This window comes from Dama dama, chromosome 9 (assembly GCF_033118175.1).
Source record: "Dama dama isolate Ldn47 chromosome 9, ASM3311817v1, whole genome shotgun sequence".
In the NCBI taxonomy this organism is placed as follows: Eukaryota; Metazoa; Chordata; class Mammalia; order Artiodactyla; family Cervidae; genus Dama; species Dama dama.
Genome location: NC_083689.1, coordinates 19,048,430 through 19,074,273, shown reverse-complemented (window position 1 = coordinate 19,074,273; position 25,844 = coordinate 19,048,430). Strand labels below are relative to the sequence as shown.

Below are 25,844 nucleotides of genomic sequence, written 5' to 3'. Positions count from 1 at the left end.
CCCTGGCCTCTGATCACGGCACATGAGGGTGATGGTGAAGATCCCCTACACCCAGGGGATGAGGGAAGCTGGGCTGCAGTAGATGCACGGGGCTAGAGAAATGTGGGGGCTTCCTGGGCCAGAGGGGCAACACAGCTTTCTTTCAAAGGCCTCCCCTCAGCCAGCCCAGGAACAAAGGGCAAGAGTGACATGAGGGGTGACTGGTGGGGCACCAAAGCCCTCTCAGGAGAGAGGGGAGGGACTACTATGGGCCAGCAGGTGGGACTTAGCTGGCCCCTAGCACACCTGCCTTGCACTTTCAGAGACCTGTGCAGGTGAGCAGCCATCCCCAGGCGAGGCTGACTCCTGAATGCTGAGCAAGACAAGGCCAGGCTGGGGGACTCCAGAGAGCCGCCCGATTGGGACCCCTCCCCGGGACAACCCCAGCACAATGCTGAATGCTGCATTAGGGCTCCCTCCACTCAAGTAAACACAGTACCTTTTCAGGCAACTGAGCCTCCACTTCCTTCTTGAGCCGCCGGAGCAGGAAGGGCCGCAGCACTTTGTGGAGACGGCGGATGATAAGGATGGTTTCCTCCTCGTTCAGGTCCACCTGGCATCCCAACGAGACATGCAAGCCAAGCGTTACCTCCAGGGGAGCAGCGATACGTGGGCAGGGCTACCTGGTGTCGCCCTGCACTCAGCGCCTCCTTTCCAGCCAGCTCTACACTTTACGAGAGCTCGGCGGGGCACCCTCTTCCTGTAGAAAACTGCAGGGACCTGAGACCTTCCATGGAAGTCCTGGGACACGGAAGCGAAGCCCCCAGGGCACCAAGAAACACGGCAGCACACCGAGTGGCCTCCCCAAGAGTGACACAAACTCGTGTGTCTGGAATCCTGAGAACATGTGCAAATGGAACCTGGCCAGCACTGCAGGGGTAACACGGACACAGTGCACGGTGTAAACTGGGGGTGCTCAGAGGGCTCAGCCTACTGGGAGCCCCAATACCCTCTCATTTCAGCCTCCGTGGGAGAGACGGATAGAAAGGCTGCTCTCCCGTGGGCCTGCTACTCTGACCAAAATTTGAATTAAAACAATTTTTAAGTGAATAATAAGATGACACTTGAATTTCTTTCTTTAGAACCCTTTAGTTGTGCTTTTGCTCAACTTGAAAAGAGGTGAAACCATGGCATTTGTTCCCTTGCTCTTGGGGTGGGGGTCCTAGAAGTCTGAAAACTGAGGGCTTGTTTTAATTATGAGACCCTTGAAAGGGCCTCAGTTTCTCCTTTAGGAGGGCTTCTGCCTCAGCCAGTGCCAAGGAGGGGGGACCCCAGGGACGATGCAGAGGTCCCCCCCTAAGAGCATGGTGGTCCCAACTGTCCCAGACCTGAGGAGAATCTCCTAACTGGGGGACCAGTGGGCTGGGGCATGGCTGCTGGGCGTAGGGGCTCTTTGTCCACCCTGTAGTTGAGCCCATCTCCTCAGTACAAGGCTCAGGCCGCCAACCTTCTTCAACAAAAAACAGCTGGCCCACAGGCAGACTACCAACTCCACCCACAGCCAGACAGATGTGAGAGATATAAGTCACAGCCCACAGCTTTTTATTTTCTTTAAAAAAAAAAAGGGGGCAGGATCTGACCACTCTCTTCACTGAAGCCACCCATCGCCCTCAGGGTGAGAATCAAACTCCCCTCGAGCCCTTCAGCTGCGCCTTCACACCTCAGGCCTGGCTATGTCCTGTCCCCGCTCTGTGCCTGGGGCACACAGTCAGGGAAGCCCCGAGGATCCCCTGGGGATCCTCTGCCCTCCTCTGCTGGCAGGGCTGCCATGTATGTGGCCAGGCCGGCTGCGGTGGGTACTCAATCCACAGCCACCCGGGGAAGCCAGCTGGGCCAGGACCATCAGCGTGGACAGTCCTTGGAGCTGCTTGTGGCTGAAGACCACGGCTCCCCGCCCTGCCCCCTCCACCACGTGGCCGGCGGCTGCCTACCTTCTCCCCAGTCATGGCGAAGGGCGCGTTGAACCACTGCTCGAAGGTGCTGCAGCTCTTGAAGATGGTGGGCAGCAGGAAGTTGAGGAGCGCCCAGAGCTCGGGCAGCTTGTTCTGCAGAGGCGTGCCCGTCAGCAGCAGGCGGCGTGGCGCCACGTAGTGCGTGTTGAGGACCTGCGTCAGCTTGCAGTGGTGGTTCTTCATGCGGTGGCCTTCGTCCACAATCATGTACTTCCAGCGGATCTGCAGGCCGAGAGCGGATGGTCAGGGGAGGACAGGCGGTGGGGCTGTCCCCTGAGTGAGAAGCTCACTGCCATTAGGCACGAAGGCTCCGGGCAGAACGGCCCATTGAGGTGGGGAACGTGAGCACGACAGCATCAGAGCAGGGACCAGCGCCCCGAGGAACAGACACATTCTGCAGCTCTGTGAAGCCGGGGAGAGGACGGACACATGGACAGGGAGATGGCTGAGAGCTGCTGTCAGGTGAACAAAACTAAGTCCAGAGAAGAACTTTGGTTTTCCAAGAAAAGTACATACACCAAGTATCTGGCATAGAGAAAAAAAATCCTAAATACTACACAGCCTGCTGATCATAGGTCCTTGGGGGTAGGGTCGAGAGGGGACATGGTTTTAGTAAGAGGTACGTGTCAACCTGGCTTCCCTGGTGGCTAAGATGGTAAAGAATCTGCCTGCAATGCAGGAGACACAGGGTCGATCCCTGGGTTGGGAAGATCCTCTGGAGAAGGAAATAGCAACCCACTCCAGTGTTCTTGCCTGGAACATCCCATGGACAGAGGAGCCTGGCAGGCTACAGGCCACAGGGGTCACAAAGAGCCGGACAGGACTGAGTGACTAAACGTTTCCTTCCAGTCAGCAGGTGGTGGCTCGGAGGCAGGGAGGCACAGCTGGGGGCAGACTGTGCTGTGGGGGCGCCGCCTATACCCCAGAGCCTGTCAGTGGGCACCTTGCCAATGGGCACAGGCTAGAGCCAATTCTAACTGGGAGTTAGGTTGGTTAGGCAGGGATTGCAGGTATAAACCCCTGTTTACGTGCGATTGTGATGCCCTTCAGAGCCACTCAGGCCTTGGCATCTAGCTCCTGGGGACCAAACACCGCCCAGCTGAGGCCCTGCAGGTCAGGTGTCCCAGAGGAAAAGGGCAGGACTGACTGGGGCGGGGGTAGCAGCCCTTTCCCACAAGTAATCCCCATGGTGGGGGGTTTACACTGATTAAAGCCACTGTCAGACACACAGGATTTTCAGAGCCCTGTTCTCGTGTCTGGGATGGGCCTGGCTCTGTTCTGCATCAGAAGGGTGTCCCGAAGCACAGGCCCCAGCATAAGGAGGCTGGAGGCCAGCTCCCTGGGCCTCAGTTTCCTTACCTGTAGCTCGGAGATGAGTATCAAGCACCGAATGTCATCAGTAGGAACATGCCCCACAGGTGGGGGTTAACATGTAAAGTGCTCTACCCCTTGACTTGCTGCCCTATATGGTCAGCGAGGCCAGACGCGGCAGCTCAACCCCTCCCCACCCCAGGAAAAGAGCTTTCTGGAGGCAAAAGACTGTGCCTGTCTTACACCTGGGTCATAGTATATTCTTGGTAACTCACTGGTGGCCCAACTAGAGCCACCTTCACAACTGAGTCAACGAAGAGGCTGCCCAGCTGCACAGCACCCACTAAACACATCAGCTCCGTGGCTCAAGGCCGACGGGACACACAGGACCTCCGAGCACGCCGCCCTGAAGGCCCGACCCTGCCTGCTTCGCAGGCTGCTTTCCTCTAGGCTGGGGTGGGGAGACACAGCCACCAGGGAGGCAGGTCTGAGGCCTCTAGAGACAGGTGGAGATGGGGGAGGGCCTCAACATGGCCCTGTGAGGGCCAGGACAGTAAGGCTGGGAGGCATCGCAGATGACCAGGCTCTTTGGGCAGGAGCCCTGAGAGAAGCTGGTCCATGTGCTGTGTAGATGGTGCCAGTCTCTGGACATGACCCAGGGCAAGCCTGGGAACACGCAGTCAGAGAAGCAAACCCCAAGTCACCTTGACTGAGGCTGTTCACACCCACAGAGCAGCTGTCCTTATGCATATGCAGGGGATCACTGAGCAATGACTGGTGGGGGGTCTAAGCAGATGAGAAGCGTGACCCACGCATGACCAGCCTGGGCAGGATCCCAGGCGCTGGACGGCACATGATGGGCCGAGCTGCCTTGTTTTACAGGTGAACACACACGCTACCTTTGCAAGGATGTGCTTGTCCTTAATGATGTACTCGTACGTCGTCAGCAAGACGTTGAACTTGCCGCTGCGGAGCTGGGGGACGAAAGCACGCCTGGCTGCTGGGGAGCCCTGTGAGGGAGAGAAGACACACACGCCTCAGCCCGTCAAGTCCTGGGACCCTGGTAAGGCCGAGAACTGGCAAAGGCTGCTGGCCCTCTCCCAACTCCACTGCAGACTGTTGCCCTCCCCAACCTGCCCCAAGCGGCTGTCCCTCCCTCGACTCCAGCCCCAGGCCGCTCCCCTTCCCTGACTCCACCCTCCATGCAGAGGGCCTGGTGCAGGGAGCAGAGAGGCATGCAGGCCCTGGGTGGCTTGCAGCCTGCACCTCCACTTGCCCCACTCCTGGTGGGCAACCAGCTCCGCTTCCCATGCCTGCCTCCTCCTGGGTCCCCACTCAGGCCACCGCATCTCCCACACAGGTGCAGTCCACGGTGACCATTCCCTAAGGGCAGCTCCGACTTCTCCCTGGTTAGCAAATCTGTCTGGTTCCCTGTTTCAAGCTTACTGTTCCTGACAGCCTGAGCTGCACTCGTTCCCAGAAGCTCTTTTTCCTTTAAAAAAAATTTTTTTTTAAACTAGAGTATAAGTCACTTTGTTCCCATAAGCTCTTGGCAGCAGGACAACATTTAGTTTCTCAAAAGCACCAATTTCTCCCCACACATGCTGTCGTCTCTGTCAGGACCTGCTTCTTTCCCTCACGGGGCTGAGAGCTCTGCGGTAGAGTGGCGAGCCTGGACCCGAGAGCCCTACGGCCAAGGGCATGACTGAGCTCTGCCACCGAGGGGTTGCATGAGGCAGCCCGCCCCTCCCTCCCCACAAGGACAGGAGGCACTATCGGCCCCCAGTGCACAGGTGAACTGGTCTAGAGATGGTGAGGACAGTGAGCAGCCCATGACACAGCAGCAGCCCATGGCGGACACTCACTGAGTCTGCCTATGTGGACAGGCACGGGGGTGAGTGTATTCACACCAGCACAGTCCACACACCAAGTCCAGAACTTAGCAAAAGCACCCCTCCTTGAAATGAAATGACCCAAGCCCCCATGTGGATGACCTAAGAAGGCACGCACACGTATGTCGTGTCATTAATGCAGGTCGACATCCCTCCTCACTACACATATCCCCTACTCCCCCACCCTGCCCACGCCCACCTCCTCAGGTGGCAACATACCTTGTAGGACACCTTTACCACGGAGGGGGCCCACTTGTCAAATTCGTAGGCCCAGTTGGAGAGGGTTCTGGTGGAAACAAGGATGGGATAGTCAGATACTAGTTCTGATGTCAGCCGTTCACTGTCCACACTGATGTCCATGAGGATGTAAAGGCTGACGTGGCCATGATCCTGGCAGGGTAAACTTCCAATAATTTGTATAGCGATTTCCCCTTTAAGGAGGTAGCCCTTAACTGCCCACCTATTACGTGCGGGCTAAACTGAGTATCTTTTCCCAGAATACAGTATGGAAAGGGGAAGAAAAAGTACTTCACAGTGGAGACACCCGCCACACACACTACCTCAGCCAGGTGACCAAGGTCAGCCACCAGCGTGAAGAGTCACGCTGACAGTAACTGCCCCCATGATGAGCTGAGAGGCAGGCTTCACTTCTGATCTGTGTTCCCAAAACCCATCATCCCATCTAAGGATGAGAAAATCACCAAACAGACCCAGGCTGAAGTACCTCCTGTAAAACACCTGACCAATCTCCTCAAAACCACCAAGATCACTAAAGTTATGCAAAGTCTGAGGAACAGTCACAGACCAGAAGAGGCCTGAGGAGATGTGAAGGGTAAATGTCACATGGGATCCTGAGACTGAACACAGAAGTTAGGCTGAAACTAGTAAAATCTGCATAAAGTTTACATGATGGTAATGTGTTTAGTTACCCTTTCACTATATACAAAACAGGCCAGAGGAGATTCCTCACTTGTGACAATGTATCAGGGTCATGTAAGATGCGATCAACCACAGGAACGTCCTTGGTGCTGCACTGATTAAAACTGCACTTCCAATGCAGAGGGGCACGGGTTCAATGCCCAGTCAGGGAACCAGATCCCACTAGATCCCACGGGGAGGCCAAAAACAAACGCACAAGCGAAAAAGATGTGATCAGACACAGGGGGAACCACAGGAAGGTACACAGGAGCTCTGGGTACCATCTTTCTAACTTTTCTATAAAGCTGATACTATTCGACAGTAAACAAACCATCACAAGGCAATGGCGGGGATGTGCTAAAAGGACACAGTACTCTTCCCTGGAAAATCCCATGGACAGAGGAGCCTGGTAGGCTGCAGTCCATGGGATCACAAAGAGTCGGACATGACTGAGCGACTTCACTTTCACTTTCTTTCTTAACCAAAATCACTAAATGATGGGTCCATGAGCCTACGCTGCTATGAAAAACTATACCATTAAACTATTACACGGGGGAGAAGAGACAGCTTTCCCTTGCAGTGGATTCCAAGACTACGGAAGAATGCTGGGAAGAGAAAACCTTGCCTGGGCACTTCCCAGGGGGATCATCATTTCAGGCGAGACAGATGCTGAAATTAGAGAAGAGTATGATGAGAAACGGGATAATCACAGAGTTTCTCAGTATCTTCCCATGAGATTCTTATAAATCACAAAGGAAAACTCTTATGCTTGCATGGGGAAACCAGCAGGCACCACATAAGAGGAGAACAAACGGGGGACTTCCCTCGTGGTTCAGTGGTTACGACTCCATGCTGCCACTGCAGGGGGCATGGGTTCGATCCTTGGTCAGGGAACTAAGATCCCTTGTGCAGCACCATCCGGCCAAAAGATAAAAGGAGAGACCAAAGTGACGCTCTCCTGTTGTGGAGCCCTGGGCTTGTGCCCTCTGATGTGAAGCCTCAGGAGGGGCACAAGAGCCCCTCCTGGAGCTTCTTGCCAGAATTCCAGAAAGAAGGACACATCACATGAGCCCTGTCTGAGGAGGGATGGTCTACCAAACACCTGCCAGGGATGCAGGTATCATGAAGATAAACAAGAACAAAGCCAAACTGGGCAGCTGTCACAGAGACATCACAACACCCAACAACAAAAGACAGAGGAGGGACCCTGGACCAGAAAAAGGCCTTCAATGGAGAAACTGACAACATCTGAACCGTGTCTCTGGAGTCACTAACAGTTAGTGATGATTTATCACCACGTTGTTACTAGCCTGCTGTTAAAACTGTCCTAAGGTGATGTGAGCTCTGGGAGGCCAGGTAAAAGGTGTGCAGGAACTTTTTAAGCTGTTTTTGCAGTTGTTTGTAAATCTTAAATAATTTTCAAAATGAAAATTAAAAACTGGTATCTCATTGTAGTTTTGACTTGCATTTCTCTAGCTATTAGTGATTAGCTTTTCATGTGCTGAGTTCCTTTGTTGTCCACCTGAAACCATCACAACATCGCTAATCGGCTATACTCCTATGCAAAATAAAGTTTAAAGAAATATATATTAAAAAAAAGAGACAGACCATGGGACTTCCCTGGCAGTCCAGTGGTTAGGACTCTGTGCTCTCATTGCTGAGGATATACATGACTACCCCCTTTCTCATCTAAGATCCCAAAAATGGCAAGGTACAGCCAAGGGAAAAAAAAACCCAGTCTGTAGCATAGCACACTGGACACAGAGCTATTCTGGTGGAGATGAAGTCCCACCTAAACAGAAGGGAGGGGACAGGAGCCCTTGGAGGGCTGTGGATAGTGCACAGGCAAGGGCCGCGGGCACAGACAAGAAGCTGGGTTGACACAAGGGAGGATGCAGCAAGGCCAGCTGCAGGCCCAGGACCTCCTGCTGATTCTAGAAACAATTCCCTTTCTGTGAAGATCTAGTCCCACCAAGGAAGCCAGATTTATACCACCATGAGCAAAAGAAAGCAAAGGTGGAAATCAACTTCTCCCAGTAAATTCTGGAGGCTCCTAAGGCCCCCAATCATGGGTGCCTCCAGACCTCTGGAGGCCTGGCCGTCTTCCAGGCAGGAAAGTATGTTCCCATGGGCTGGGGGATGAGGACATGGTTTCCCATCACCCGCCTCAACAGCTGATGTGGTCCCTACTGCACACTGGGCAGAAGGCAAGGGCTTCCTCTTCCGAGCCAGGCCAAGTGCACACACACAGGCCTGGCCACATCAGAGCAGACCATCCCCTGGGCCCACGGCTGCACTGCCGCCTAATATGTGACTGGAACCAGGTCAAGGACAGCCAGTCCCAGGACTTATGGAAAAACCCTGCAGGCAGAAGAACCATCATGTGTCATATGCAGAGCTGGGAAGAGGCAGCCCCAGAGCAGCTAAGGAATCTCAGCCCCAGAAGGGTGTCTGTGGGAAGGAAGAGGCTGGTAGCACCAAGAGATTGCACGTGAGAGCTTCCGTAGGACACCATCTAGGTAACCAGACACCACCACAGCTGAGCATCTGTGGTGCCCGGACTGGGCTGGGATGCGACCAGCAGAGCTCAGTGTCCCAGTAGGAAGCGGAAACAGCACCTGAACAAACAGCAAAACTCCATGTTTCTAGTGGGCGGTCATCTGACTCCTGTGACAACCTGGAGTGGAATCTGCTGGTTGTAGGACTTGAAGAGGACACCAAGGACAGCCTGTGAGAGTCGCCCCAACAGGGGTCATATGGGCAGAACCTGCACCCCAGAACCTGCCCTTCCTCTACCCTGTGCCCTGAACCCAGAGGCAGGCAGCTGTGCGCTGGGTGTGCCCCCCTAGAATTCACATGCTGACATGTTCACACCCAGAGCCTAAATATGTTTGGAAACAGGGTCTTCAAAGAAATAATGAAGGGACTTCCCTGATGGACCAGCGGTTAAGAATCCACCTTTCGAGCAGGGAATGTGGGTTCGATCCCTGGTCAGGGACCTAAGATCCCACATGCTGCAGGGCAACTAAGCCCGTGCACGACAACTACTGAGCCAGCAAGCCACAACTACAACCCGATGCAGGGCCTCCCCCGTGGCTCGGTGGCAAGGAGTCCGTCGGCCAATGCAGGAGACACGGGTTTGATCATTGATCCAGGAGAATCCCACACGCCACGGAACAGCTAGACCTGTGCGCCACAACTATTAAGCCTGTGCTCTAGTGCCTGGGAGCACTAGAGAAAAGCCCGTGTGCCCCAACTACTGGGGCCGTGAACCACAGCAAAAAGCCCACAAGCTGCAACAAAGATCCTGTGTGCTGCAACTAAGACCTGACTCAGCCAAGTAAATAAATATTAGAAAACAAAACAACAAAAAAAAGGAATGAACAAAAATGAGGTCCGCAGGGTAAGCCCTAATCCATGACTATATGATGTCCGTATAAGAACAGGAAATGAGGGTACAGACACACAGAGGGAAGGCGAAGTAAAGACATAGGGAGAAGACACCATCTGCAAGGCCAGGAGAGAGGCCTCGGGGGAAACCAGCCCTTATAGACACCCTGGACTCAGACTCGGGCTTCCAGGGAAGTAGGGCCTGTGGTGAGGCCACCCAGGCTGTGGTCCTTCATGAGGGTGGCCCGGACAAACCAACACACAGGCGTCTGAATTTGGGCGGGCACTCACGAGAGGGGCACTATGATGAGGAAGGGCCCGTTGATGCGCTTGTGCTCCATGAGGTACGTGATGAGGGCGATGGTCTGGATGGTCTTGCCCAGGCCCATCTCGTCAGCCAGGATGCCGTTCAGGTTGTTGTTGTACAGGGACACCAGCCACTCTAAGCCTTTGATCTGCAAGGACAAGCGGCCAGAGCTGAGGCCCAGGTGGGGTGTGAGAGGGTTCCCTGCGCTTCGGAGGCTCCCAAGTTCCAACCCAGCCAGGGACCGCCCGCCGCCATGTTCACTCGGCACCTGGCTCTGGGTTCACGCTCTTCTATCCCACTCAGCCCCATCTCACACTCCTTTCTCTGGAATCAGGGGTGCTGTGATCATGCGAGACAGGTATGAAACATCCTTTCCAGGCACATGTTTAAACTGTTAAGTCTCTGTCACTGCCGGATACCAAGCCACACAGCCCACTGGGACAGCCTGCCCTCAACGTGCGACCTTGGATCAGAGGAGACTTGGGACGCCAGGGTAACGAGTGCACCACATGACTAAGTGCCTCGACAGCATTTCAAGATGAAGTGAAAGGTTTCCAAAGCTCGAAAAGCTTTCTGCCACAGGCAGTTAGAAGACTGTCCTCAAGGAAACTCTGGGAAGTTTCCTAACGGATTAAGGAAGTCGTGGCCATGTTCTGATTTCTGTGATTACACAGGCCTCTCTGGAAACGTCCACTGGTCACGGGATTCACCTTTGGAACCTGGCATCAGCACATGAGAATGCTTGTGAGGAAAGGCGGGCTTCAGGGTTTACCAGCAGACCGAGCAGCAGACAGGGAATGTATTCTTTGGTTGGAGGTATGCCAGCTGTCTCCTGGGAGCTGAGATGAGCTTGGGGTGAGGGGCCACAGTCACAGAAAAAGAAATTTCTATGACCAGCAGTTCCCTTTCTTGGCTGCTCCAGGCCAGGACCTGACACAGCTTTAGAGTCATCATCACGTAACCCTCACAGGCCTGCATTTCTGAGAAGAAAGGACTGGGTCTAGAGCTGCTAGGCTCTCCCTCCTCGCTGCCTCACATTGCACAGAGCCCCCATGGCCCCACACCTGGGTCCCATTCTGGCTCAGCCATTCCTAAACTGTGTGATTTTTTTTTTCCTTACTGGAGGATAACTGCCTTACTATTTTGTGTTGGTTTTTGCTGTACAATATGAATCAGTCATAAGTATATACACATTCCCTCCCTCTTGAATCTCCTTCCCACCCCGTCATCCCACCCTTCTAGGTTATCACAGAGCACTGAGCTGAGCTCCCTCTGAACCATTTGAGAAATTGCTGTTATCTATCTGCTCCTCACTTATCCCTCAAACTCCCCATGAAACTTGGAGGATCACAGCGTCTGCTGCAAAGCTGTTGGGGGAATTCAGATGCTAAAAGCCTGTCAGTGCTCCTGTTCTGCCAGGCACGAATCAAGCACGCAGGAGAAACTGACTGATGGTACCATTTCACTTCAACCCCTTTGTCAGGACTGCTGTGTGGACTCAGCCCCATCCAACCTACCTGGTACTGCTTGAGCACGCCATTGACCATAAGCGCTGACTGCTTGTCCACCCTCTCGGTAACGGCGTGGGCCACAGCATAATAGGACTGCAGGCCACGAGCGAGGGCCTGAGACACACCGTACTCATCATCCACATCTTGCTTGGCGTTCCTGGGAGGAAAATGGAAGGGCCATGTGAAGACAAACACTCTTACCTGGGACAACATGCTTCTGACACAAGCCTCTGTGGAGCAGCTTTTACGGCCTGAGCCGGAAGATGAGCCCAAGAGCAGCCACACAGTCTGAGGACAGGCAAGCCGGCAGATGCTAACCTAGGGGCCAATACTGGACTTCTGGGTGCCAAGGGGGCACCTTCTCTGTCACAGCAGGGAAGGAGAGTTACTTTCTGCTGGAGGCTTGTTGCATGGTCCACCCTCTCTACTAAGAGTTCAAGGGAAAATGTATACTTGACAGCCTTGCAAACCTCAATCATTTATACACTGGAGGTTTTGTGATCCAATCTGGAATTCTTTGAAAAAGCGACATTAAACTACTGACATTTTATTAATGTGACAGATACAGGTGACCCAATTTCCATCATACTGCTTTATGCTATGTTTCTGTCCTTGTATCACCCTATCCATCTTGCCCAGTTAAAGCTGGGTTTTCTTAGCTTAGAGCAGTGGTCTCCCAACTTTTTGGCACCAGGGACTGGTTTCATGGAAGACAGTTTTTCCACAGGCCAGGGGGTGGGGTGGTTTCACCACAATTCAAGTACTTTACATATTATTGAGCACTTTATTGCTAATCTAATGCTACTGCTGATCTGACAGAGGTACCGGTCTGCAGCCTGGAGGCTGCAGACTCTTGGCTTAGAGGGTTTTTCTAATGGATTAAAAAGATTGTACGTTTGCTCTAGTGGTTCCCCTTCATGCCTAAAGGTTATATAATACATATCACTCTCAATCCTCTATTTAAGAGTATCCGCTAACTCTGTAGTTCACGGAATTCTCCAGGCAAGATTACTGGAGTGGGTTGCCATTTTCTTCTCCAACTCTGTACTGTAAGCCACCAGGAAATCAGTATAGTAATTTTAACTGCTTTCAAGGGCAAAGGATGAAAAATAACCCAAATGACCACTGCCAGACAAAGGCCACAGTACGAGACCACAGCAGGGACACCACGTGGCTGGATGTGGAAGAGAGTGAGATGCTGTGTGTACACAGACACGGGAGCAAGGGGCAGAAGAGTGTCCCAGAAATGAAAAGGAAAAAAAAAAGCACAGGGTATGTGTGGAAGACACATGCTGAGGAAACAATTTCTCCCAGGGAGGAGCGGGGAGGGCTGAGCTGGAGCACAAGCGTGGTAAATCTTTCGTGGTAAACCCCACCATCTCCTACACACAGGACAAACCATGTGAACAGATGGACTGTCATTACACCCTATGAAATCAGAGATATCTGAAGTTAAGTCCATTTGACCTATGTGGTCCAGCAATGGCTGCCAGCTGGACAGGGCTATTTAAGGAGGAGCTGGGATTCTGATGGCTTCTGCAGGTGCCCCCACGCAGGGAGCTGGCCAAGTGGGAGTGGGTGGAGAGAACCCTTACTCAATGATGTGCCGGGCGTCCACCTCAGAGACATCGTCGCTGTCGGGATCTGGAATCTTCTTCTTCTCCTCCACGGGCAGGGTGGGGGGCTGCGCGGGCTGTGGCTGCTCCTCCTCCTCCTCCTGCCAAGAGACAGGTCCGTGTCTCCCCAGGTCACCACAGGGACGGGCCCAGGGGCGCCCGAGAGAGAAGACCAGAAACTAGGGATGGTTTTACAACCCACACGCCTTCTTCCTGCCCATCCCAAAACAAGTCATGCTTTTTATGTGCATCTTCTTTTAGTTGCTCAATATATGATTTTTAGTTTTCGTAGCAGAGTCCAGACACTTCTTTTTAAGGATATCTCAGGGTATTTCTGTACTTCAATTGCTGCTAGTAGATTCTATTCGTACCCAGCCCTTCTTACATAATGTATGCTACTAAAACAGCTTTTCAACGCTCTTGGATTTTCTAGGTATTAAACATTCATAGGCAACCTTCAATATTTACTGCTCTTGATTTACTTTCAGTTTTAGTGACATGGCCCAAATGTCTAAAACATGTCAAATAAGACTGGTGGTAACAGGCACCATAGTTTACTAAGAGGTTTTCTATAAATTTGAGTACAGTAAGTCCCCAACATATGAACTTCCAAGTTGAGAACTTTCAAAGATGCGAACATGCATCCCATCAATGTCAGGTGTGAGTACGGAAGCAGCCTGCACTCCATCTCCTGTTGCTGACGACCCTTCAGCTCTGCCATCTCCCACCTCCTCGCCCTCCTCCAGTCAGGAACTCTTCTTGCCTATTCACTAGACGCCCACCCCTGAGTGTCAGCTATTGACCTGTACTATTACACTTTTCAAGGTACCATACTGTAACAGTGAAAATGTTTTCTTTATAGTTCATGTTTGTTTTATGTATTCTTTGTGTGAAAAGTATTATAAACCTCTTACAATACGATACCATATAGGCAAACTGTGTTAGCTGGCTACCTATGCAAACTGTTGGACTTATGAGTGCACTCTTGAAATGGAACTCATTTGTTGTAGGGGACTTACTATTTAAGTATTATGTTTCATTAAAACAATATTTCAACATTAACTTAGCAGATAATAAAGGGGATTCTGTAGGACATATTGATAAAATACACACAAATGCATTTCTTAACATTAAACTATCCTTGTATTCCTGTTTAAATCACACACAATGTGTGTGTACAATGGAACTGCTATAAAACTTAAAAAAAAAAAGAATCTGTTAATTAACCTGTTAAATTATTCCAATCAAACTCCAGTGAAATTTCCCTTGGAGAAAAGCAAAATAATTTTATAGATTACTGGGAATAATGATCACATGATGACAGCACAAACACTTTGGCCCCAAAAAACCATAACTCTTAAGACTTTCCAAGTTGATACGACCATGTCAGGAATTAAAATAGGAATGGGAAGCCTGGCTAATTCCAATTAAAGGGGATCAGCAAATTTTACCTTAAAAAGTGACATGAAAGCTGGACAAAAGTAGCACCAGGAACCATGCCAGAGAACTGGAGTCTGAGAGGCACTAAAGCTTAAAACAACTGCTGAGCTTTGAGTAAGGAGAGGGTGGGAGTTTGCAGAGATCTTACTTGTGGGTGTGTTCACCTCTCCCGTCCTGACGTGTAAGCTCTGACAGGGTGGGCGGGCCATGAGGCCGGTGGGGGACTCAGGTGTTTTATAGCGGTGGGCGATGCTCCGGCCAGCAGCAGCCAGTGGAGGTGAGGACCTCAGTCACGGGTAGGGCGAGCAGATTACTGGCTGAGGGCTCTGCACATGTGCAGAGGAAATGAGACTAGGCCCAGAGGAAAGTAAAAGCCAGGGTAGGCTTGAAAATGACCCAGACCCGGAACACGCTCTTCTGCATACACAGATCTACTGGCAGGAGACACAATCTTTACTGGCTCAAGGTGTTGGAGGTGACTGCTAAGTTATGAAGGAATACAACCCATTCCTAGAGAGCCAGGATTAAAAATGAAAATGAGAAAAAAACAAAGCAAAACAATAAACCGAGCAGACACCACAGACAGCACATCCCCTGGGGAAACAGTCCACAGATTCAGCCTAGATAATTTACTAAACAAATAAAACACCAGAAAGGAACCCACAAGAGTGGAAGTCAGGACCCAGAGTGGCTAAAATAGCCTTCCACTGAACATTTACTGGGCTTCCCTGGTGGCTCAGCAGTAAAGAACCCACCTACAATATAGGAGACACAGGTTCAATCCCTGGGTTGGGAAGATCCCCTGGAGAAGGAAACAGCAACTCACTCCAGTATTTTTGCCTGGGAAATCCCATGCATGGAGGAGCCTGGCAGGGTACTTTTTATGGGATCGCCAAAGAGTCAGACATGACTTAGCAACTAAACAACAACAAACATTCACTATAAGATAAGCGGGGAAAAAAAAAAAAAAAGAAGCAAAAAAGGAAGAGAGTGTGATGTGCACATGATTTACTCAATTTGTTAAAAGACATCCATGAAAAATTTATAGGTAACACTAAACAGTGATAGAGTAACTGCTTCAAACTTAACATCAAAAACAAGCCAATGATATCTGCTCTGGATACGTCTATTCAACATTTTATTGGAGGATCTAGCCAGTGCAACAAGGCAAGAAAAAGAGATTAAAAATTAAGGCACACAGACTGACACAATCTTGTTTGTGAAAATCCTAAGGAATCAAACAAACAAAAAAACCTTACTGGAATTACCAATATGAGTTTAGCAAGTTCCCAGAACATAAGATCAACATAAAAAATTTTTTTGCATGTTATTTCCACAGAAAAGCTACAAAATATTCAAAAATAAAATTAAGAAAACAATTCTATTCATAGTAGCGTAAAAGGGATAAAATAATTAAGAATAAATTTAACAACAAAAAAGCAAAAACTGTACTCTGAAAACTACAAAACAATACTAGGAGAAGTTAAAGATTATCAAAATAAATGAAGAAACAGCTCATGTCCATGGATTGGAATACTAAGTATTACTAAATGTGATTCTCCCAAAACTGATCTAGACTCAACACAATCCCCCCAGAAAATTCCAGCAAGCCTTTCTGTAGTAATTGATGAGCTGATCCTAATGTGTACATGGGGATGTGAAGGCTCTGGAATAGTCAATACAGCAAAAAAGTTGAAGGACTAACACTACCTGATTTTAAAACTTACTATAAGCTACAATAATCAAGATAGTGTGGCAGTGACACAAAGATAAACATAATCAGATCAAAAGAAAAACACTGAGTCAGAAACAAACCCTTATTCTTATGGCCAACTAATTTCCCACAAAGCTGCCAAGCTATTCAATAGGGAAAAACAGCCTATCATCAAATGGTGGCTGGGTAAGGTGGACATCCATATACAAAGGAACCCTTAGACCTTCAGATCACACAGAAATCAACTCAACTATGACCCTAAATGTAAGAGCTTAAATATAAAACTTCCAAAAGAAAACATAAGAGAAAAACCTTCATGACTTTAAACAGTTCTCAGTATACCACCAAATGCACAATTCATAAAAGAAAAAAATCAATAAAAGGATTCCATCAAAATGAAACATTTTTACATTTCAAGACAACACTAAAGGGAAAAAAGGCAAACAGACTGGGAGAAGATATCTGCAAGTTATATATCTGATTAAGGACAGGTATCAAGAACATATGAAGAATTCCTACAACTCGATGATGAAATAACAAAAAACCCAATTAAAAATCGGCAAAAGATTTCAATAGATTTTCACCAAAGAAGATATCTGAATGGTGCATAAACATTTGAAAAGATGCTCAACATTACTACTTACTAGGAAAACGCAAAGTAAAACCAGAGATACCATTACATACCCACTAGGATGCCTACAATGTAAAGAACAGATAATACAAAGTGTTGATAAGGACATGGAGAAACTGGGGACCTGTGAAAAGGTACAATCATTTCAGGCAATGGTTTGCTAATTGCTTAAAAAGTTAAACATAAACTTACCATATGACCCAGCAATGCCATTCCTAAGTATTTACCCAAGAGAAATGAAAATGGAAAACACACAAATGCCCACAACTTGGTAAACTGATAAACAAAACATGGTATATCCATGCAAAGGAACATGACTCAGGAATAAAAAAATTTTTTTAAGATCTTAACTTTTATTAATGGCTTCTCCACATTATTTCTTTTTAATATTTTTTAAAATTGAGGTATAAATTACTTAGAGTAAAATGCCCACATCTTATCAAAAATTTTGATAGTTGAGTTTGTTAAGTTTGGAAATATGCATATAAGGGTTAAATCTACACCCTCAAAGCAGAGAATATCTTTTTTCTTTTCCATTATTCTTTATTACAGGGTATTAAATACAGCTCTCTGTTTGTGGGACCTTGTTGTTACCCATTCTATAAATAACAGTGTGCATCTGCGTGTCCCATCCTCCCGATCCGTCCTCCCCCCTTGCCCCCCGGCAGCCCCAAGTCTGTTTTCTGTCTGTTTCTACTGTGTAGATAAGTTCATTCACATCAAATTTTGGTTTTAATGTATAAATGGTATCATGTAGTATTCGTCATTCTCTGACTTACTTTGCCTAGTATGGTAATCTTTAGGTCCATCCATGTTGCTGCAAATGGTATTATTTCATTCTTCCTTATGACTAATACTTCACTGTGTATATGTATCTTTAACAACATCTTTAACCATTCACCTCTCAATGGGCATTCAGGCTGTTTCCGTATCTCAGCTATTTGTAAATAATGCTGCTATAAACATAGAGGTGCATGTATGTTTTTGAATTATAGTTTTATCTGAATATATGCCCAGGAGTAGGATTTCTGATCATATGGCAACTATTTTTAGTTTTTTGAAGAACCTTCATAATGTTCTCCATAGTGACTGTACCACCTTACATTTCCACCAGTACTGCAAATATTTTCTTCACACTTTCTCCAGCATTTGTTATTTGTAGGCTTTTTAACGATGGCCATTCTGATCAGTGTGAAGTGGTATCTTATTATAGTTTTGGTTTGCATTTCTCTAATAATTAGCAATGTAGAACAAACTTTTGACAGACAGACAACATAGGTCAAACTTAAAAACATGCCACATAAAAGCAGCCAGACAAAAAATACTACACGTTGTATAATTGCATTTATGTGAAACTCTGGAAAAGGCAAATCTATAGAACAGAGCAGACCAGTGATTTCCTGGGGCTGGAGGAAGTAGCAAGAACAAACTGTAAATCAGTGACATGAAGCTTTTAGGGGTGATGAAAACATTCTAAAGTTGGTGCAGTGTGATGACTATGCAATTCTGTAACTTGACTAAAATCACTGAAGAGTAATCTTTTTTTTTTTTTTTTGAAGAGTAATCTTATTATGAGTGCATTTTACAGTATGCAAATTGTATCTCCAAAGAGTTGTTTAAAAAAATTACAATGAAACATTATTAGTCTAAAAATCATTAGATTTTTAAAAGGAATTTTAAATACTACATCAACTATGTATCTATGCCTTAATATTTAAAAATAAATAAAACAAAATAACAAGAAAAATAAATTCTTAAAAAAGAAATTGGTGGATATAAAAACCCAATGTGTTAATTTTTTAGAAATATCACAGGTCAGTGGGGAAGGGGTGAACCAACAGTATACCCATTGTCTTAATACCACTTTGCTGTTATTTAGTCGTTAAGTCATGCCCTACTCTTTGCAACCCATGGACTGTAGTCTGCCAGGCTCCTCTGTCTGTGGGATTTACTACTACTAGAAGTAGGGGGAAAAGGGACTCCATCTGAAGTCCTACACAAAATAAATTCCAGGTGACCTAAAGAGGTAAAAAGGAGGGGAGTGAAGACAGGACAAATCAAAACAAAGATATAGATAAAGACCAAGCTGATTTCAGGCTGAGGTAAACACATAAAGAACACTTTATGTATGGAGTTTCAGCTAAAATACACAACTGAACTGAAATGGGCAAGTGAAGCAAATCATTCAAAGGAGAAATCTAAGTGGTCAGCAACACCTGAAAAAATGTTTGACCTTAATAAGCAGCCTGTTAAAATTATCTCTGTATAACCTCATGGAGGGGGGGAAAGCTTTTTAAAAGCCTTGTAAGCCACCCTCACCCCAGTTGATTGGGGGGTGCAAGGGGTACCCTTCTTGGGGGTAACCATGCAGAAGGAACCCTCCCTACAGACAATGCATTCCTGGGCTTCCTCCGGGTCACCCTTCCCAAGGAGGCTGGCCAGGACAGAGGGATAAGACTCTCATCTGAGCTCTGACAACCAGGGAAACTCTAAAAATCACCTCACAGGGCATAATTCAATGACTTAGAAAATACGCACAATAAATAAAATCATGTATAAAGTTTTCAAAGAACAGATAAGGGGCAAACATAGCATGCTCACGATAGCATGCTCACAACTTCATACTGGCATTTTTTGGAGGGTAGAGTTGCTGGGTGCCTGGCATACGGCCAGTATGACTGAGGACATATGAGTGAGGACATCTATATTTTAGTTAACGAAGTTAGAGTGGAAACAGTAATGCGTGACGAGAGGCTACCATATTAAACAATGTGGCTCTCAAAAACCAGCTTTCAGCCTCGGATGCCCCCTGCCCATCTCTTACGCCACTTGATGCCTGGCCTGAGTGGAAGAGGAGTTTAGCATCCACTATGGCAAAGTTCACACCACAGAGCCCAGAGGGCCTGGATGGCCAGGAAACGAACTCTTACCTCCTCCTCTTCTTCTGAGCCACTCTCTTCACTATCAGATCTTGGAGCTACTTCATACCTGGGGAGGGAAAAAAAATCAGTGTTGTAAGGTACATCTCCCCAGGAAATTTGCGTAGAGGTATAGACTTCAAGCTTCCAATGCAGGGGGCACGAGTTCAATCCCTGGTGGGGGAACTAAGATTCCATATGTCATGCTGCACGGATTAAAAAAAAAACAACTCCCCAGAACCAGCACGATTCACTTGCTTTAGCAAATCGGCCTGTTTCCAATGCAACCAGGATCACCCCCGGCAGCCAACTCCTGTGGAACGAGGCTGGCCTTCAACCCGGGATACTGGCTGTCACTGGTCGGCGAGACCCCACTCACCCCGGGTTCATCTCCAGCCAGGCCTCCAGCTGCCCGGCTTTGGGTGCATCTGTGCCTGTGAGGATCTTCCCACTCTCCACATGGATCACTTTCACCGGCAGGTCACTCATTTGGCTGGTCTCGTCTAGAGGCTGAAAGAGAGTCACATGCGGGATGTGAGGTTCTGCAGAGTCCATACCCTGGGCATCCATCCACGCACCAGGGCCATCTGGGAACTGCCCCCCAACCCATCCCAACTACAGCCCAGAAAAATGGCACACAAGCTGGGTTAACTGAATGTTAATAACTCAGTAAAAATATATGTAACCAATTGATTACAGCTGTGTCTCGGAAATAACTGATATAAATATTTTTAATTTTCAAATAGGTATTGGGTTGGCCAACTCAATAACATAATCACACAGTCCAAGATTCAAGAGGATGGAGTGTGGACTCTCCGCATCCCTACCCATGAACACTCAGTTTCTCTCTTCACAGGTGCCCACCCCTATCAGTTTCCAGTGTGGCCTCCTAGATCAACTCCACACAGAACAAACAAGGTCTTCTGTATTCATTCCTTTTTGACCCAAGTGACTACACTATTCCCATTCTTCTGGCCCTTGATCGCTTTCATTCACACTGGATTTGTAGACTGCATCAAGGGTCCTCATTGTTTTCTGTTAAACAGCTAATGAGAATCTTTGAAAAATCAAACAACTTCCTTGTAGCAACAAATATGTAATTCCTTGATATCTTGAGATACTGACTTCGGATGAAGTTTTCCCCTTCAACAGATCCTTCATATTTCCTGGCAAGACCTTCAGGATGAGGATGAAGGTGGAAACCTTTGTCTGCACTCACTAGGAACTTAATACTTCCCAAAACTCCCTGCAGGCTGTGCTCACCACCTACAATGACCCTAAAATAGTAGAGACTATTGTTGCTGTTTAGTTGCTCAGTCGTGTCCAATTCATGCAACCCCATGGACGGTAAACCCGCCTAACCGCCACCCCACAAACAAGCTCTGCAGGCTGCCTCGGTCAGTGCCTGTCACCCCTGCATCTTTCCTGGGAGCAATCAGTGTGCTGACAGTGGGACCTCTCCACCCCAAGAATCCTGACTCAACTGCCCTGGGGTCCTCACCCCAGGCCTCTCTAATTTTCAAGTTCCCCAGGTGACAATGATGTCCAGCCAAGGCTGTGGACCATTGGGTGAGAACAAAGACCAAGACCACCAGTAGCCACCATGGAGCAGTGCTTCCTGTCACTATAACAGGACGAGCAGCTGCAGTGGATACCCTCCAGAGTTCCCTGAAGCACAGCTTCCTGCCATACAAATGCCCCAAATGGCCTCGGGAAGGCTTTGTGCTGTGGTCAAATGCCAGCCCACATCTCTTCTTAAAAAATTCAGCATTTCGAATAAAACCCTGTGCAATAAGTATCAATACATCATGTGAGTTAATCACTATAGTCATTCATTTCTGGGAATCAGGCCAAAAGGCAAAAGTGTGCCAGCTACTATGGGCTGTGTTGTGTCCCCTCTGGAACTCAAAAGCTCAAGCCCCAACTCTCCAATGTGACTGGAGACACATTGTGTTTAGAGACAGGGCCCTGTGAGAGTAGGGGATGGGGTAATCCAGCTTAAGGTCATAAGGTCATAATTAGGTCATAAAGGTGGGGCCCTCATGATGGGATTAGTGATTGTAGAAGAAACCCCAGAGCCTGCTCTCTCTCCAGCCAAAAGGCAGGAGTCTACAACCAGGAAGAGAGTCCTCACCAGGAACCAACCTTGCTGAAACTTGAGCTTGAATTTCCAGCTCCCATAACCATAAAAACACATACTTCTGATGTTTAAGCCATACCAGCTAAGAAAGCATCAAAAGGTAATGTACAAGGAGGCTCATTCCCACAATGTGCGTGTAAAAAAGGAAGCAGACAGGGGGAAGAGCTACCAACAAGGGAGGAGGCACACAGCGGTCCATCAGAGCTGCTTGGCACAGGATGTCTGCTCCATCTATTGATGGGAAGCGACTTAAACAGCTATCAATCTGAACAATGAAAGAGATTCTAAATATGTCAATACAAGAAAATAAGAGGAGAACTAATGGCTTGATAGGGAAAGTGATCTAAGACTTCTGCCAAGCAGAAGTCTTGTTATGTGTAGACTAACCCAAATGGTCCCCAAACAAAACAAAGAGAATGCAAGAATGAAGATTCTGGGAAAGGTATAGAGAGAGATGTCAACCAGAAATCAACAGGCATGCTCATGAGAGAACAAGCACCACGGGGGCTTCTACTTCTCACGTTGTCACTACATTCACATTTCATGTTACCATTTTTTCACCACGGAGAAGTATTGCATTTATGATTCAAAGCAAGCAAGCAATAGCCACATCTCTAATATGGTGACATTAAAAAGAGTCAGGTAGGACTTCCCTGGCTGTCCAGTGGTTAAGAAGCTGCACTTCCAACGCAAAGGGTGTGGGTTCAATTCCTGGTCAGGTAACTAAGATCCCACATGCCTCTTGGCCAAAAACCAAAACATATAACAGAAATATTGTAACAAATTCAATAAAAGCTTCAAAAATGATCCACATTAAAAAGAATAAATAAATCTCACAAGTAAATAAATAAAAAGGGTATGGTGAGGGTAATAAATAAATAGAGTGAAGCTGGAAAAACTAAGATACAGCACCAGGCAGGGGGAAAAGAAAACCTCCAGGAGGCTTGTGTACGGAAGATATCCCAGAGCAAACACACCCATGATTACTCAAGGCTTCCCTCTGGGAAGGGGTTTGGAGGAGGGGTTAAGGGAGAGGGTAAAGGACACACCTTTTATGTGCACATCTCACATCTTTCTTTCACATGAGTGTGTCGGGCGAGAATGGCTGCCTTCAGGAGGCAGAGAGGAATGTTCTGGAAGAGATGGATGTGTGGGGATAGTAGCCCCTCTCTAGGGGCCCTCTTTGCATGGTTCTGACTTGGGGACCAGGCTAATAATTCACATAATAAATAAATAAGGAGTAAATGAGGAGTCAAGTGGCCCAATAGTAAAGAATCCCCCTGCCAATGCAGGAGACATAAGAGACATAGGTTCAATCCCTGGGTCAGGAAGATCTCCTGGAGGAGAAAATTCCAATATTCTTGCTGGGAAATGCCACGGACAGAGGAGCCCACTGGGCTACAGTCCATGGGGTAGCAAAGAGTCAGACACAACTGCGGAACTGAGCATACATGCACACAAATAAAAATAAAACCAACAAGGATTAGGGGGAACCTTGCAACTGGGAGGACCAAGGGGAGGACTAATCTTCTGAACAAAGGATCTGAAGCACATACTTACAAAATAAAAATAATTTATTTACTTGGGTGTGCCAGGTCTTGGTTGTGGCATATGCGGTCTAGTTCCCTGACCAGGGATCAAACTCAGGCCCCCTGCATTGGGAGCACGGAATCTTAGCCACAGGAAGTCTGGAGCATATATTTTAAATTGAAAACAAACATTGACCGCCGTTAGCCACTCTGAATGTACTTCCTGTGCCTTCTAGGACTGTGCGAATAAGGGATTATATTGTGGCAGACAGGAGTCGGTTTGGGGCTATTATACCACGGGCAGGGAGAAGGAGAGAAAGAAGTCAGGGTATTGGATTAGAATTGGAGGTATCAGTGCAACTGCAACATTTTTAGTTTATATAACTAGTTAATATATGTAACTAGCAAAGTGGATGTGCATGCATACACACATCTATTTCCTAGATTTGTCCGCTGAGAGGGCCCCACGAGAATGAAACCTCAGTAGCAATGAGTACACGTAGATCATGGTTTCCAAATATTCTTTTCTGATGAAAGGAGTCAGGGCTCCTTGGAGAAATGGCTGAGTTAGGAGAGAAAGCAGATGAGCCCAGGGCCGTTCTGGTGTGTGAGGAAGTCAGAACGCCCTCAGAGAACAATGGGGCAGAGGGACACAGGAGGTAAGGTGAATGGGTTCCCACTGGCCCAAACTGGAACAGTCTTGAGCATCAAAATATATAATGATAGTGCAAGATTAAACCAAGTAAATCCATTAGACTAAATAAGAATCCATGAGTCAGTACCAGGGGTTGGCAAACTATGGCCCACGAGCCAAATAAAAAAGAACGGAAGGCTACATCCATCAGCAGAGGAATGGATAAAGAAAATGTGGTGCAGGACTTCCCTTGTGGTTTGCTGGCTAAGACTCCAGTTGCCAATGCAGGACACACAGGTTCGGTCCCCAGTCCAGGAAGATACCACATGTCATGGGGCAACTAAGCCTGTGCACCTCAACTACTAAGCCCCTGCTCTAGAGCCCGTGCTCTGCAACAAAAGAAGCCACTGCAGTGAGACGCCTGTGCTTCGCAACTGGAGGGTAGGCCCTGCTCGCCACAACTGGAGAAAGCCCCAATGCATCAAGTAAGAGCCAATGCAGCCAAAAATAAAATTTTAAAAAAGACAGACAATAACATGTATTGATAAAGGTGTGGAGAAACCAGAACCCTTACAATAACACATTACTGATATGGGGAAAAAAGAGATGTAGTACATACATATAACAGAATACTATGCAGCCATAAAAAGGAATGAAATTGTGCCATTTACACAGACATGAACGGACATAGAAATTGTCATACAAAGTGATGTAAGTCAGAAAGAAAAATCCTGCATATTAATGCATATATGTGGAATCTAGAAAAATGGTACTAATGAAATTTATTTGCAAAGTAGAAACAGTGACACAGATGTAGACAACAAATGTATACATACCAATGAGGGAAGAGAGGATTTGGGATGGATTAGGGGATTGAGGTTGACACATATACACTACTATGTATAAAATGGACTTCCTAGGTGGTAAAGAACCTGCCTGCCAATGCAGGAGATGTAAGAGACATGGGTTTGATACCAGGGTCAGGAAGATCCTCTGGAAAAGGAAATGGCAACCACTCCAATATTCTTGCCTGGAGAATCCCATGAACAGAGGAGTTTGGTGGGCTGCAGTCACATGGTCGCCAAGAGTCAGACACGACTGAAGTGACTTATCACAGCACACATGTATAAAACAGATAACTAATGAGAACCTGCTATAACACAGGGAACTCTACTAAACGCTCTGAGCTGACCTAAATGGGATACAGCAGAAACTAACACAACACTGTTAAGCAACACTCCAATTTTTTTTAAAAAAGGAAGATTTTCCCTTCTTGCAGAAAGCCAACTAATAAATACAGAAGGAATACTGACTGGAGAAATCACCATCTTGCAACTGTTATGGCAAAAACTGATGCAGGCAAACTCAACGGATGCTGAAACAGTGGGTGGAGGTTTGAGGCATTATAGTATCTTCACACAGTCTTGAGTATCTCCCCAGAAGGTACTTCCAATCACTACAGCTGGAGACACCTAGGCTGACACCAAGGGATCAAGGTCAGCATCACCAGTGAGGGAAGAAATCTACGCCACACACTCATGTGATGCACGGAGAAGGACCCTGCATCACTCCAGGGTTTCCTGCTGCTGTGAAGGACACCGGAAGGTCAACTGTGAGACCGTGCAAGGGCTGTGGATCAGATGACCGTACTGCGTCAGTGTCCATCTCCTGGTTTTGACTGCTGCACACTTATGGGAAACAACAGCTTTGTTTTTGGGATGTACACAGAAACACACAGAGGAGCAGAGTGCCATCGTGCTGGCATCTGACTCTAAAATGGCTTATAAAAAATGAATATGAACGGTGGGAATGTGGGCGATGAACACACAAGGGTTCTCTGTAGTGTTCTTACACCTCTCTTGGGAGTCTAAAATTTTAAAGAAAGAACTGAGAAATAAATAA

At 47.6% G+C, this 25,844-nt stretch overlaps 1 protein-coding gene across 9 annotated transcripts in view; it reads right to left on the bottom strand.

Annotated features, from left to right (window-relative positions):
* The window catches only part of SMARCA4 (SWI/SNF related, matrix associated, actin dependent regulator of chromatin, subfamily a, member 4), a 91,115-nt gene that overhangs the window by 36,330 nt on the left and 28,941 nt on the right, over window positions 1-25,844 (bottom strand). For all 9 annotated transcript variants that reach the window (XM_061150339.1, XM_061150340.1, XM_061150338.1 and 6 more), the window contains 9 exons: window positions 20,019-20,149; window positions 19,652-19,709; window positions 12,916-13,037; window positions 11,327-11,477; window positions 9,794-9,957; window positions 5,414-5,480; window positions 4,202-4,312; window positions 1,971-2,213; window positions 479-592 (listed from right to left, as the gene is read on the bottom strand). In XM_061150339.1, coding sequence (XP_061006322.1) covers window positions 479-592; window positions 1,971-2,213; window positions 4,202-4,312; window positions 5,414-5,480; window positions 9,794-9,957; window positions 11,327-11,477; window positions 12,916-13,037; window positions 19,652-19,709; window positions 20,019-20,149 — 1,161 coding nt within the window. The remainder of the gene's footprint in view (window positions 1-478; window positions 593-1,970; window positions 2,214-4,201; window positions 4,313-5,413; window positions 5,481-9,793; window positions 9,958-11,326; window positions 11,478-12,915; window positions 13,038-19,651; window positions 19,710-20,018; window positions 20,150-25,844) is intronic.